Consider the following 12,926-nt stretch of genomic DNA (forward strand, 5'->3'; position numbering starts at 1 on the left):
TATTATTACCATGTTTACTTATGTTATGCAACTTTTGCGTCATTGTAGATCTACATGCGTCACAATTCTGCACTGATTTAAAGCTTCAGATGCCATTGTGTTGACGGAAGTGTACTTCACAGCTGGGTTGCCAAACATTAAGCATCAGACTATAAACATAAGCCCTTGCACTGTCTACACCGCACGATGCGATGCAACAATTTACTTCATAATCCATTATAAGACATTTTTCCACTGGAACCGTCGCTGCAATATGACCAAAATGGTTTCTATTGTCTTTTATCGCTTTGCATCCAACACTCGCGTTGTGCTGACACGGTGGTAAAACATACAGGTGTGTTCAACTCCATGCTGGGAGAATGATGACATTGAGTCCCGAAATTTCATTCTACCAGTCAGATTATCCTACCAGGCATGCGCACATCAATGTTACTTCATTATCTTGCACTATATAATAATCATCATACCTGTTTATTTTATCCTGCTACAGGAATCTGAATGTGTATTTTCGTTATTAAATAATTCTACTTACCTTCTACATTCTAGTTTATTTTATACTGGTAGTACAGTTTGATAGGGTATTGCGCTTTAGATCAATCCTACATGTTTCTTTTATGCTGGTAGGATAATCTGACAGGGTATTTACACATTATTATATGTGTTTATTTTAAACTGGTAGGACTGACAGAGTATTTTGCATTGTAAAATCATCCTATTGGTTTATTTGGTCAATGTGGTTAAGATTATATTAAGTTTTGCCCTGCTGTAGGAAATTCTGACAGGGTAGGACAATTCTACAGAACACCGGCTTGCACACACCCTGAGAGCGGACTGCCCCAGGAATCCTCTCAAATCGCGCCGCGAGAACGGTCCGCTCAGCACCGCATAAAGTCAAACACACCGCCGACTTGACCCTTGCTTAATTCTGTATGACACCGTGCTTCGTGTTGTTGTTTTGCACATGCAATTCAGTTTATAACCATCACAAGATCATAGATCTGAGCAAAAAAATCGGAATTGAGCTTTAAGGCTGGCAGTGTGCACGTAGTCTATCACTGAGTTTTTGACTTGAGGGATTGGTTCAAACAGATCAATCATAGCACTTGTGGTCAGCGTAGGGTCCGAGTTGAGTTGACGCATTGTTACATTTTTGGAGAGGTGCACGTCTTGTTAAACAGAGATACGCACAGCCTACGGTGTAGGTCCTACGCACAACCATAAAACGCCCTTTACACTGAAAGATGAATCTGGTCCATATCTACGGTCCAGAAAATCATACCTAAGACCTAAGTAGGCCCGTTTGACTGGTTAGCAAATAGCTCCATAGTGAACGTCCAAAACACTCAAATAATACCCTAGGAACAGTCCAGAGCACCTTGGTAACCCTATAACAATGCTCTAACACCCTAGCAACCACCCAGATCATCATAGCAACCACCTAGTGTTACCTTTACAATCAACCAGAACACCATTGCAACACACTGACATCCATTTAAAACACCTTAGCAACTGCATAACAATACCCTAACCACTCAAAACATCCACTAGCAACCATAGGAACGTGCTAACATCAACTAAGAAATGTCTTGACCACTCAAAACACCCTATAGCATAACATCAAGTTTCACATGGACAAGCACTACTCACTTTTTTTTTCCTATTCTGATACCCAGAATCAAATGTGTACAATACAGATCAATTCTCACATTTTACCTAATCTAGGATTTGTCAGACTGTAATCCTTGGCTCATTAAAGTTGCCATTGATCAATTAGAGTCGACATTGATTTCTAGTATTAACTGACTGTGAGATCGCTTTACTGTAGGTGCAGCTCCTGAAGGATCAGCTGGCAACAGAAACGGCTGCCCGCATGGAGGCGCAGGCCAGAACTCACCAGCTTCTGTTGCAGAACCGTGATTTACTGCAACACACGGCCCTGCTGGTCAAACACCTCAGCCAGCTGGAGATCCGAGTCAACGGAACCACACAGAGTAAAACACACCCCATAATCCACCTGAAAACTAAAAGCTTTTAGTGACATCTGTGTTCACTATTCATTGAACGAGATCTTATTGCATTAAGGTGGCCATCACTGGCATGGCAAGAGAGAGAGACTGAATAACAGTCATAGACACAAATACATAATTTTTTTGGCAGGCAGCGATGTTATTGAAGTGGCTGCTGTACAATAATATATTTCAGAGTTTAGCGCAGGAGTTTGATTCATCAGCACTGGGCTCTGTGCCTGGTTTCACTCCGACTGTAATGCCAGTGTGAGTTTATTCATAAGTTTGTGCTTTGTGCGATGGTACTGTACTAAAGATATGTGTTGGCACGCTGGAGTGAGCTTCTTGTGACCTTGAGGAAGGCAAAAAGCTGGTTTCCAGCATATGTGGAGTTTTGGATGGTGGTTCCAGCATGGGATGCTGATGTGCTGTGTTTCCAAAGGCTTTCTTAAAGGGACAGTGCACCCAAAATGAAAATTCTGTTATTGTTCACTCACCCTCTTGTCAATTCAATTCTGTATGAATTTCTTCTGCAAAAGAAAATGGAAGATATTTTGTACACATTAATTTTTATTTTGAATGTAAAGTACAACCGTTCACTTCTTTTGACACAAAACCAAGTCATGGGTACTACCACTGTTCAGTTACCAACATTCTTTCAAATAAATCTTCTTTTGTGTTCTGCAGAAAAATAGAAACTCATACAGGTGTAGTATAAATGATGACAGAATTTACATTTTTGGATGAACTATGATTTTAAAGCAGTGATTCTCAACCGTGCCGCTAAGCGCCCTTCTGGTGGACCGCAAAACAACAAAATGTGTCAATGATGTAATAGGTCTTATGCATTTACAAAGAAACACAAAAGTCGAGTCAAGATATATTATCTAAATGTCAATTTATATTTGAATGTTGCAACACCAAATACGTCACAACATCAGATTGAATGTCCAATCATGTCACAACATCAGATTGAATGTCCAATCACGTCACAACATCAGATTGAACACGTTACGACTTTCAAATATAAATTACGTTACAGTAAATTACGTTGCAGCAAATGATGTAAAATGTCTCATTTTCTGAAAAGAAAATCAGATGTCGGAGACAGTCCTGTGCAAGCAAAAGTGTTGTAGTGTGTGGTGAGAATTAAGGCTGTGACGGTGGTCACTGCAACAAGAGTTTTTTTATTTAATATTCAACTTTAATCATTTAAGTTCTCATTATTTACTGATGTTTATAGAAATATTTTATATGCTGTAGTGTGCTGTTTCACTGATGGATTTGCGAATTATATGGACGGATGTTTAATCCTCATTTAATTCAGATATCATATTTCATTTTCAAGTGTTTAACAATTTCAAGTATTTAAATAGGGTCCATATTTCGCTCCCACTCGTCATGTGGTTGCTACACGCAAATATAATAATATGAATTATAATTAATATATATTTCCCAAACCACCGCACAACCGCTGTTGATTTCTCCATTACCGCCGTGGTGGTAAAAGCTGCCACCATCATATCCGTCAGCACTGAGACTAAGCCGAAGACACAGTGTGTTATATGGGGAGAAGTTTTGTCGAATGATGCACTAAAACCATCAAATTTACAGAGATATTTGAACACAAAACCCCCGGGCTGGTCTTGTTTCAGTAATAAATGGTTACTGAGTAGACCTGCCAAGTCTTTTCTATGATTATACAACAGTTTTCATCTATATAGCTTACTTCTATATATCTATATAGTCTGCTACTGTGGCATACAAGATATGAATAGTCTGTGTTCATACTTTCATATTTGGAAAGGTGGTCCTTGGAAATTGTTTAAACAGTCCTTGGTGGGCCATGAGTGGCAAAAGTTTGATAACCCCGGCTTTAAAGGAACTATAGCTATGAAATGGACCAAATTTAGATTTTCTATTTAAAATGTACCAGGAAGCCAATAAACAGCATAGCCCTTGGTGCTAAAGTGACACATCTTGGACTGAACAAATCTGGGACTGAAAATCAAACCTAATCCACTATTCTTAAATGTCTCACTGCAGATGAAGATTCACCATGGAGGAGCGTGCCCACATGTTCTCTCTCTCTCAACCTCAAGAACCTCTACACACCTCGCTCAGACCAACCTATCACTTCTACTCCAGCCGGCCAGTCAGTGAACCCTCCTGTAACCACCTACGCTGAGTCCTACCTCAATCTTCTCAACCTGTGTGGCGTAGCCACGATCACAACCAATGGGAAGCCAGAGAATACAAAAAGCGAAGAGCGATTGGATACAGCAAGAAAAGAAGTTGCTAAGCTAGACACTCTGAATTCAACAGCACTTGATGAGAGGTAACAACATCCAGATAAATAGCACCAAATTTTTCAAAAAAAATGGCATTCTGAAAGTTTTATTAGGGTATAGTCAAGTCAAGTCAACTTTATTTATATAGCGCTTTTTACAATTTTCATTGTTACAAAGCAGCTGTACAAGAAAACATGTTGAAATATTGACTATAACCAAAACATAAGGTTATGCAAGTCAAAACACAGTTCAAATATCAGACAGACTATAAATTCCTATATGCAGCGTTAATTAAATAAAACTATAAAATTCTAGCAGCCCCCCCGGCCAGGCAAACAGAGGCGAGAAACCCAAATCTCCATTGGAAGAGAAAAAAATCAGGCATAACCAGGGGAATAGAATAGGGTATAGAAACGTGTGTAAGGCTGCACGCGAAAAAGCTGCAGTTTGATACCTAATGATTCTACGAAAAAAGACATCTAAAAACCGAGAAATAATTTTCTGAGAAGAACAGAAAAAGGTTGCAGGGAAGAAAATGTAGGAAAGCCATTGTGATGAATGCTGGTGAGATCACGATTCAAGAATTAAGAAAATTAGACTAGAAAGAACAGGATGTCTGTTTCATGTTTCCTGTTCCTCAATCTGCCCACAGAATGATTTGAGACTAAATAAAACGTAAATTATGCTCACAAACATTTGCATATACTGTCTGTCCATATTTTGTAGATGGATATGCAATCTTTGCAGTCATTATAGACTCTCAAAAATCTGTTTATAGGTTTGCTGTCTACAGTGTATGCACTCAGTGTTTACCACCTCCTGATGGGGTTCGTAATAATAGCTTGCATTTTGTTAAAATGTGGAAAATGTGATCTGAAACATCTGGAACGAATAATCGCATGTGCTGAACAGAGCAGAAGTGATCTGCACCAAAACAAAATCCACAAAAGCAGGGAAGGCAATATAATTGTGTCAATTATGGGTCTGTAACCTTCTGCAACATTAATAAAGAAAGGAAAATGTTTGAGCAGAAGGATTTCACTACATTTGGCTGGTGTTTGAGTTTTCTAAAAATAGTTCCACCTCCTCTCTGACTCCACCCTGTAGGCGCCTCCCCCTCGCCACATTGTGTCTGTCTCTCTCCGTACACAGACAGCAGACTGATGGAATGGATATTGCTTGAAGGCAATGTAAACACATTTCATGAAAGTGTATTAGAAAAGAGAGAACAATCTTTCCACACTGCCCGACTTTTGGCTCATATGTTTCCTTGAATAGTAATGAAAAATGTTGACCTTTATTGGGACTGCACATTCAGTTCTGTGTGTCTAAAAGCAAATGCTACTCTGGTTCTTGAGATTTGCAGCGCACACTGAACACTCCCAACGTTATTCCCTTTATTGCACTTCTCCTTCTAGGTGGAGGTGTCTCATTGCTTTGATTAGCTTTCTTGACGTTGTTGTTTTTCTTAGATGTTTTTTTGTGTGTTTTGCCGTGGCAGAAGAAAGTAAATGAGAGTGTGTGTAAAGATGTTTTGGTGTCTGTGCATTCTACTTTTATAAGCTTGCTTGCCGCGTGTGTAAAAAAGTGATTTATTTAGTGTCTGTGGGAAGCTTGCACACAAAAAAACATTCATTTCTGCACTTATTAAAGCTATGACTCTGCAATATGCACTCATAGGAACACACGCGCGGTCAGACGCTTGCTTTGTATTGTAAAAATATAAGTGCAGTCTATTCCTTTGTATATCTACAGTAGATCAGAGTCAGCATGAGCTTTTTGTTACATTGAAGATCCGGAAGATAGTATAATAAAACAAAGAATACCTCTCACTTGACTTTAGTCAGACTACTGTTTGTCAGTTGTTGTCCAGCATTTGTGATAGTGCTCCGTGTGTGTTCAGCATGGTCTCATCACCTTGACTGTGGTTTAATTCAACTGTCCATCATTTACCCATTATTCTGTCACTCAATGTTAATATCAACGAGAACTTTTCTGCTGGATGTGGTTGTTCTCCGTCTCTCTTGTGACAGTCAACACCATCTAACCTTTGCTCTCTTTTATTACTATACCTCTCCTTGTGTCTCACGCTCTCCTGTTCTGCTGTCTCTGTTGATGTATAGCATTCGTTTAAGACCATCAGTTTCCTGTGTTTATGGACTGCAAAACCATGTTATCGTGAGCTTGTTTGTCTGTCTTGAGTTTAATTGTGTTAATGTAAGGGAGGTGATTACAGTACATGGAGGGTTTTAATGACACGGCTCTGTGCAGATTGCTGTATTGATTTCTTGTAGTTACTGTTCACTCTTTGATTACTGCTGTTGAGGCGGGTGTGCGCGTACACGTGTTATATTAGCTTTACTTTGAACACTAAATTGTTCTTATTAAGGCCTCTTCAAGTACATTTTGGGACATTCTTAACAATAAAAACTAAATAAAGTTACAGTTAGGTCCATACATATTTGGACAGAGGCACATTTTGTTTTATTTTAGCTGTGTACCAAATATCTTCAAGTGACAGTTATATAATAAATATTGTCTTAAAGTGCACACACTCAGCTTTATTTATCCACATTAGCTGAAGGGTTTAGGAATTACACTTCTTTAATATATAGCTCCCACCTTTTTCAAGGGACCAAAAGTAATTGGACAGTTGAAGATGTTGTCTGCTCATATCATGAGATATTCCAAGCCTTATCCAAATATTATATTTGTATCTTAAGCAGGCTAATAATACATTTATATCTTGTTTATCTTTGTTTAGAGCTTGTTTGGCTTTTTTAGAAGTCTAGTCTACCCATCCAATCTTTAGGCTTTTGCACCTTGTTGTGAACCCTCTGTTCCTTACTTGTCTAGATGTTGTGAATGTGTTTTTCTTCATCATGGAGAGAATAATGTTACCGCCCAACGCTTTTATCTCATATAGAGGATTGTTTTGTTGCTGTGCTCACCAGTGTGTTGTTTTTTCTCAGAATGTACCAATGTTGGTTTGGTGACTCTTAATGTTCCTGGCATCTTTCTGACGGACTTTTTTTTTAAATGTAACTGTGGTCTGTTTCAAATGCAAACACCACACATAGACCAACTCCAGACCTTTAACATGCTTAATTTATGAAGAAATGATTTTGGGAAAAGCCCATACCTGTGAATAAAAGAGCCTTTGATTCCAAACACTACAGAGGCTGACACAGGACTGAGATGTCATCACGTTTTTGCTTCTTTGCCGAATGAAAAAACATATTTATGAAACACATTCTGTAGAGCAGTTTGTCCGTTTAGGTCTACGGTTGTAACAACATTGCAAATTCCATGCAAGTCTATGGGGTTTTTGTAATGGGCTCTGGCAAGTCACCTGAAATAAGGTCTGTAATAACAAAACCTCTAAATATTTTCAAGTTTAAATTTTTGACATAAAACACACCACTCATATTATTTTAAAGCTTAATTGTGTCTTAAAAAACGGCGGTTGCAAACTAAAGGCACAAATAATGTAACATGGGCACAAATGTCTAAAAACGTGGATTAATTCATCAGTAATTACTTGCAAAGGAACGTTTTTAATAAAGTTTGAAAAATCAAAGCAACATTTGTGGTGGTGACGTTGATATTGAGCAGCCGTAGTGTAGTCTGTTTATAGCCTCATGTTCTGCCGATTGTATTTAGACCTTTAAAGTAACAAATGTTGTGTTCATTTGTTAATATTATTTTGATATACAAAACATAAATGTGTAATTTTTGGGTTGGCATGCAAAAATATGTCATCTCTGTAGTACTGTTTCTTCTCTACTTTCTTCTCTCCTTTGCTCTCCCCATCTCTTCTCCTTTCATCTCCACTCTGCTTTACCAACCTCCAGTGTAATTGTACTGATCTTTAAATACATTAGCAAGCTATATGGACATTAATGTTCAGTGCAGTGGTGCATTTGCACAAATGACCTGAACAGTGTTCATTTAGTGTATGCGTGGGTCAGATTTGAACCTGGTACTGTGGCATTAGCTTGTGGTTCCCATGAGGAAGATGGCTTAATAAACATGCTAAATAAAATATGGAAAAAGGTTGCGTGAGCATTGTGTGGTATATTGGAGACTGCGTTGTACACGAACATTATTAAAGCAATGAATTGGTAGATTCATGATTTAAAGTTGTGTGCAGCCCAAATGTCCTCTCTAACATAAATATATAACTTGAGATATTTTATTGGTCTTCACCAGATAAAAGGCTCAGATTGATGCACATGTTTCTGTGATGGTTAGGTTTAGGGCATAGAAAATATCAGTCTGATATCAAATCTATAATATGACCTCAGTAATAGGAAAACAAAAGTGTGTGTTTGTATGTGCGCGTGTGTGTCCACTCCTTTTGCTATGTTGACTGCACACACTCCCTTAAAGGATCAATAAAATCTACACAAACAACACACAGTCACATATTACCACAACATAAAGCGAGTCTAATGCTCTCCCACAGGGAGTTTTTAATTTTTCATCGGAGGAACACGATATTGTCACTAGTGTCCCCATCCACAGCTCCACAGCCTGTCACGACACCGCTTAGTGCAATATTGAATATCTTACAATATGATGAGAACACAGAGCATACATTTATTTAGAGTATAATCAAAGCATTTTACATATGACTTAATTAAATGGTTACTGCACGATTTCACCACTCTTGCAAAACAACAGACTCCAGCCCATTCAAGATCTCTAGGATTCACAGAATATACAGTATTTCTGTTATTTACATTTATTCTTGTTACAGTACATGCAATCCCAGAGACAGGTGTGTATTACAAATCCGCAGAGAATTAAATTGCTGAGGCTTACGACACCCACAGGATAAGTTGACAATGTAAGTTCCTTTGAGCTCCCAGTGGGAGAGATGTGGAGGAGGAGATGTGACAGCATTTGGTCAAAGGGCAGACAGGATTGCTGATGTCATCATATGTATATTGGTAGGACAATAAAAAGTGGAAGGGAATCTTAAAGATTTGAATCCTCCAACAGCTAAAAGGCCATGAGTAAATGACCAGCCCTTGAATGTTATGCCACAGTGAATGCTGAATGATATGACAATTTATCCTAGTACGATGTTACCTTTTTATCAGAATATGATATTTATACATGATTTAAACTCATTCTGCATGTTCATAGAACATCATTTGTGTAATGGACAAAAATGATATCTCAAATAGCTTTGTTTTCTAATGCAAGTCAGATCCAGAGACCAGATATTTGGCCAGTTAGAAATCATCCAGAAAATCTTAGTAATAATATCTACACTTTTTTGATTATTTCATGTTCTACATTATAGGTTTAATGCTTTATTAAATGTGTTTATGATTTTGTTATAGGTCTATTTCATATGTGTGGTTAATAGGTGTTAAATGTGTGCGAGTGGGAAAGCGAGAGAGACATTAACGCAGGGCTTTCTCCGTCCCATGCTGAGTGACTGCATTGCAGTTATTTTTAGTAGGGCCATTATTACAAGAACCTGCAGCTGTGTCTTCCATTTTCTCTCCCTCGCTCACTCTCTCTTACCCCTTTTGGACATAATTCACCCACCAGGAGAGCTATGGGACAGAGATAAGTGCACACACACCGAGGAAATGGAAATTGTCTTTAAAATAATAATTGTGCTTTAAGTGCTTATATTGTTTATTCAACACTACACAAGACACTCGTCGAACACATCTAGCGTCTGATCACATCCACGCTGCTTTTCTCACGATTTCTGCTTTGTGATGTTCCAGTGTTTATACACAATACACCCTGACAAACCTATTAACCGCCAAAATGTGCTTAACTTTTGTGTCTGCAGGATTAAACAAATCATCCCTAAATTGGATCCCCCGCCTCAGCCACTCAACCGCAAACGCTCGAACAGGACTCTCTCTCCGGGTGTAGAGGCGAAGTCAAAGTCCCCAGCTGTAAATGGGAACGTACTTTCTAATGTGAGCAGTAGCACCTCATTTGCTAACATCACACTTTGTTCTGTTTCACCTGGAGATTTTTACTCTCTCACCGGTGGAGACAGTGCATCAGGTTCGGTTAGCGAAGATTCTGGTGTACGCTCGAAAGATGATAAATCCCTCATTTCCCCTCAGTCCAGAGATGATCTGTCTGATGACCAGAGCTCCGTTCTAATCTCTACGTCCAGTACATGCAGCAGCTTGCCTGAGGATCATCCAACTGTAGATGGTGTGACGCCACCAAATTCTGCCACCCCCGTCGGCTATGAGCAAACAATTCCGTTTTCTTCGCCCATGAATGACACCTGTCTTCATATTAGCCTGAGCGAAGATGAGCTTTTGGAGGATCCCATCCCATGCCGGAGTTAGGATTCTAAGCAAGTGGGATGAATCTACAAAGCGTTTTTACCGAACGTTATGAAATAATGATTCCAGTGTTGGAGAACTCCAAGTTTTGTTATAGAAACACAAGGTATAATTAAATACCCTAACACTGTTGTTTAGCATATTGAATCTTTGGCTTCTAGGCCAATGACCCCTGACTGATCTTTTGTATTATAATAAGATCTGTATTCTAATAATCTTCCTTTGTCTGCAAGATCTTTAAATGATTTTATCTTTAAAATTTGTTGAAAGAATATTTAGTATGATGCAGAATAGAGTTCTATTGACAGATGGATAGTGTATTTTTGTAGATTAAAAATATGTTATTATTTTTAACCTTCAAATAAGCAATGAATGGGGTGAATTGATGCTCTTGACAGATTACTTGCTCTAGTTAGGGGTGCTGATAGCTGTGTGTTTGTCTTAAAGATGTTTGATGGGTTTTGTTTCCATATTATTTCAGGTCTCATTTTTCTACTGATGTTTGCTGTCATGATCGAATTATATATTGTTCTTACGTTTCGTGAATGTTGTAAAACAGTTATGTAGCAAAGAAAAGTAGAATGGATAAAGGGAATCTTAGCATGAGGACTTAGTAATACATCACAAAAAATGGAAATTCTGTTCTACATTCTTCAAAAGATCTTCTTTTCTGTACTACAGAACAAAAAAATTAAGTAATTGATCCTACTAGGGGAGTCAATGGGGGGCAAAATCTGTCTGGTCATAAGCAATCTTCCAACTATCTTTCTCTGTGTTCATCAGAACAAAGAAATGTATAAAGATTTGGAACAACTCAAGGGTGAGTAAATGATGACAGAATTTTCATTTTTGGGTGAACTATCCCTTTAAAACTGAAAGGATAGTTGTAGAAATGGCTGAGGTTCGCTGGTGGGACTCTAGCTGGAACATATTTTATAGGATTTAACCACAGATGCAGAAAATTCTACTTTATTTATGTATGAAACTTGCATAGTGATTTAAGGTCATATTATGCATAAAATATGGAAATCTATTACATTTTGAGGTGTTCCCCTCATTTCCAGCCCTGGTCAAAAATAGAAATAGGTGCACATTTTGGTAAAAATCTTATTCTTTCCGCACACTGGCAGGCAATTGGTTTTATTATGTGACATGTGAGATTGGATAAGTTAACATGGTAGCTTGAGTGGGTAGATGATTAAGGACAAAAATTTGTCTTAAAAGGGACATGATTGTGTGTAGACATCTTGATAAGCAGAACACCTCTGATTCAGTGGCATCAGGGAAAAATGAAGCAAGATTATTTTACAGGTGAAAAGATAGAGACCAAAAAACTGAGTTTAGAAAACTAGGGATCCATCACTGAACCTACAAACCCGACTGAGCGAAGAGTATGTTTATATACTGTCATAAAATGTACTGTTAATTAAGGTACATTTGAACTGTACCCTTAAACGGACACACTAAGTCCACCCAAAAAAGCAGATTATTTCATTCTTGCTTCTTGTCATTTAAATGTTTTATTTTTGTGGAAAACTCACTTTAAAAAGGACACTTTGTGCTTTGTTCTGACTGTATGTAGATGACCAGCTCTATTTTGAATCTCTATACTGGAATATTTCAAACAGAGTAACCTTTTTGGCCTTAACACTGTGAAATTTGTGCCAGTTAAATGAAAGTATGTTTCATTATTTCCAAATGAGTCAACGGAGACATCTTGATGTGAACAAATAAAAGAGGAAAATTAAATGATCATTGGACAGAAGGATGAAAAATTAGGAATTCCTGGCTAATAAAAGAAGTGGTGCTGATGGATTATCATGACACCTGAAGAAGGAAGGCAGATAGAAAAAAGAAAAGAGGGGGAAAAGAAATTATTTGCATTGTATTGTTGAAATAAAACTATGGCAATAAAAAAACTTTTTTCAGGGTACAGGTTTTTCCTCTAAATGAACAATTGTGTTTTTGTTAAATTGCTATATGATATTGCGGAGTAACTACATCAAGTGTGGCTTTGTTGATATTAGGGGTGATTCATCTGTTCTTCATTCATTTTATATCCCAGTTACCTCATTAACCCCTTAGCCTCAAATTTCCAAAATTTAACGGTAACTATTCAGTATGGTTTATGAACACAAAACAATTCAAGTAAATGGTTTCCATCATTCTTTTGCGAAATATGCTATTTAATGTTCTGCAGAAAGTCAGTCAGGTTTCAAATGACAAAAGGGGGCGTAAATAATTACAGAATTGTTTTGTTTGGGTGAACTATCATTTTAACTGTATAAGCA

At 37.9% G+C, this 12,926-nt stretch overlaps 1 protein-coding gene across 2 annotated transcripts in view; it reads left to right on the forward strand.

The window, feature by feature from the left end:
* The window catches only part of LOC306907774 (carboxyl-terminal PDZ ligand of neuronal nitric oxide synthase protein), a 63,484-nt gene extending 50,917 nt beyond the window's left edge, over positions 1-12,567 (forward strand). The window contains exons 9-11 of one of the 2 annotated variants that reach the window (XM_079480142.1): positions 1,826-1,991; positions 4,053-4,344; positions 10,119-12,567. In XM_079480142.1, coding sequence (XP_079336268.1) covers positions 1,826-1,991; positions 4,053-4,344; positions 10,119-10,638 — 978 coding nt within the window. In that variant the 3' untranslated portion in view covers positions 10,639-12,567. The remainder of the gene's footprint in view (positions 1-1,825; positions 1,992-4,052; positions 4,345-10,118) is intronic. The other variant, XM_079480143.1, reaches the window with a different exon arrangement.
* Positions 12,568-12,926: the final 359 nt, after the last annotated feature.

This window comes from Barbatula barbatula (assembly GCF_947034865.1).
Source record: "Barbatula barbatula genome assembly, chromosome: 2".
In the NCBI taxonomy this organism is placed as follows: domain Eukaryota; kingdom Metazoa; phylum Chordata; class Actinopteri; order Cypriniformes; family Nemacheilidae; genus Barbatula; species Barbatula barbatula.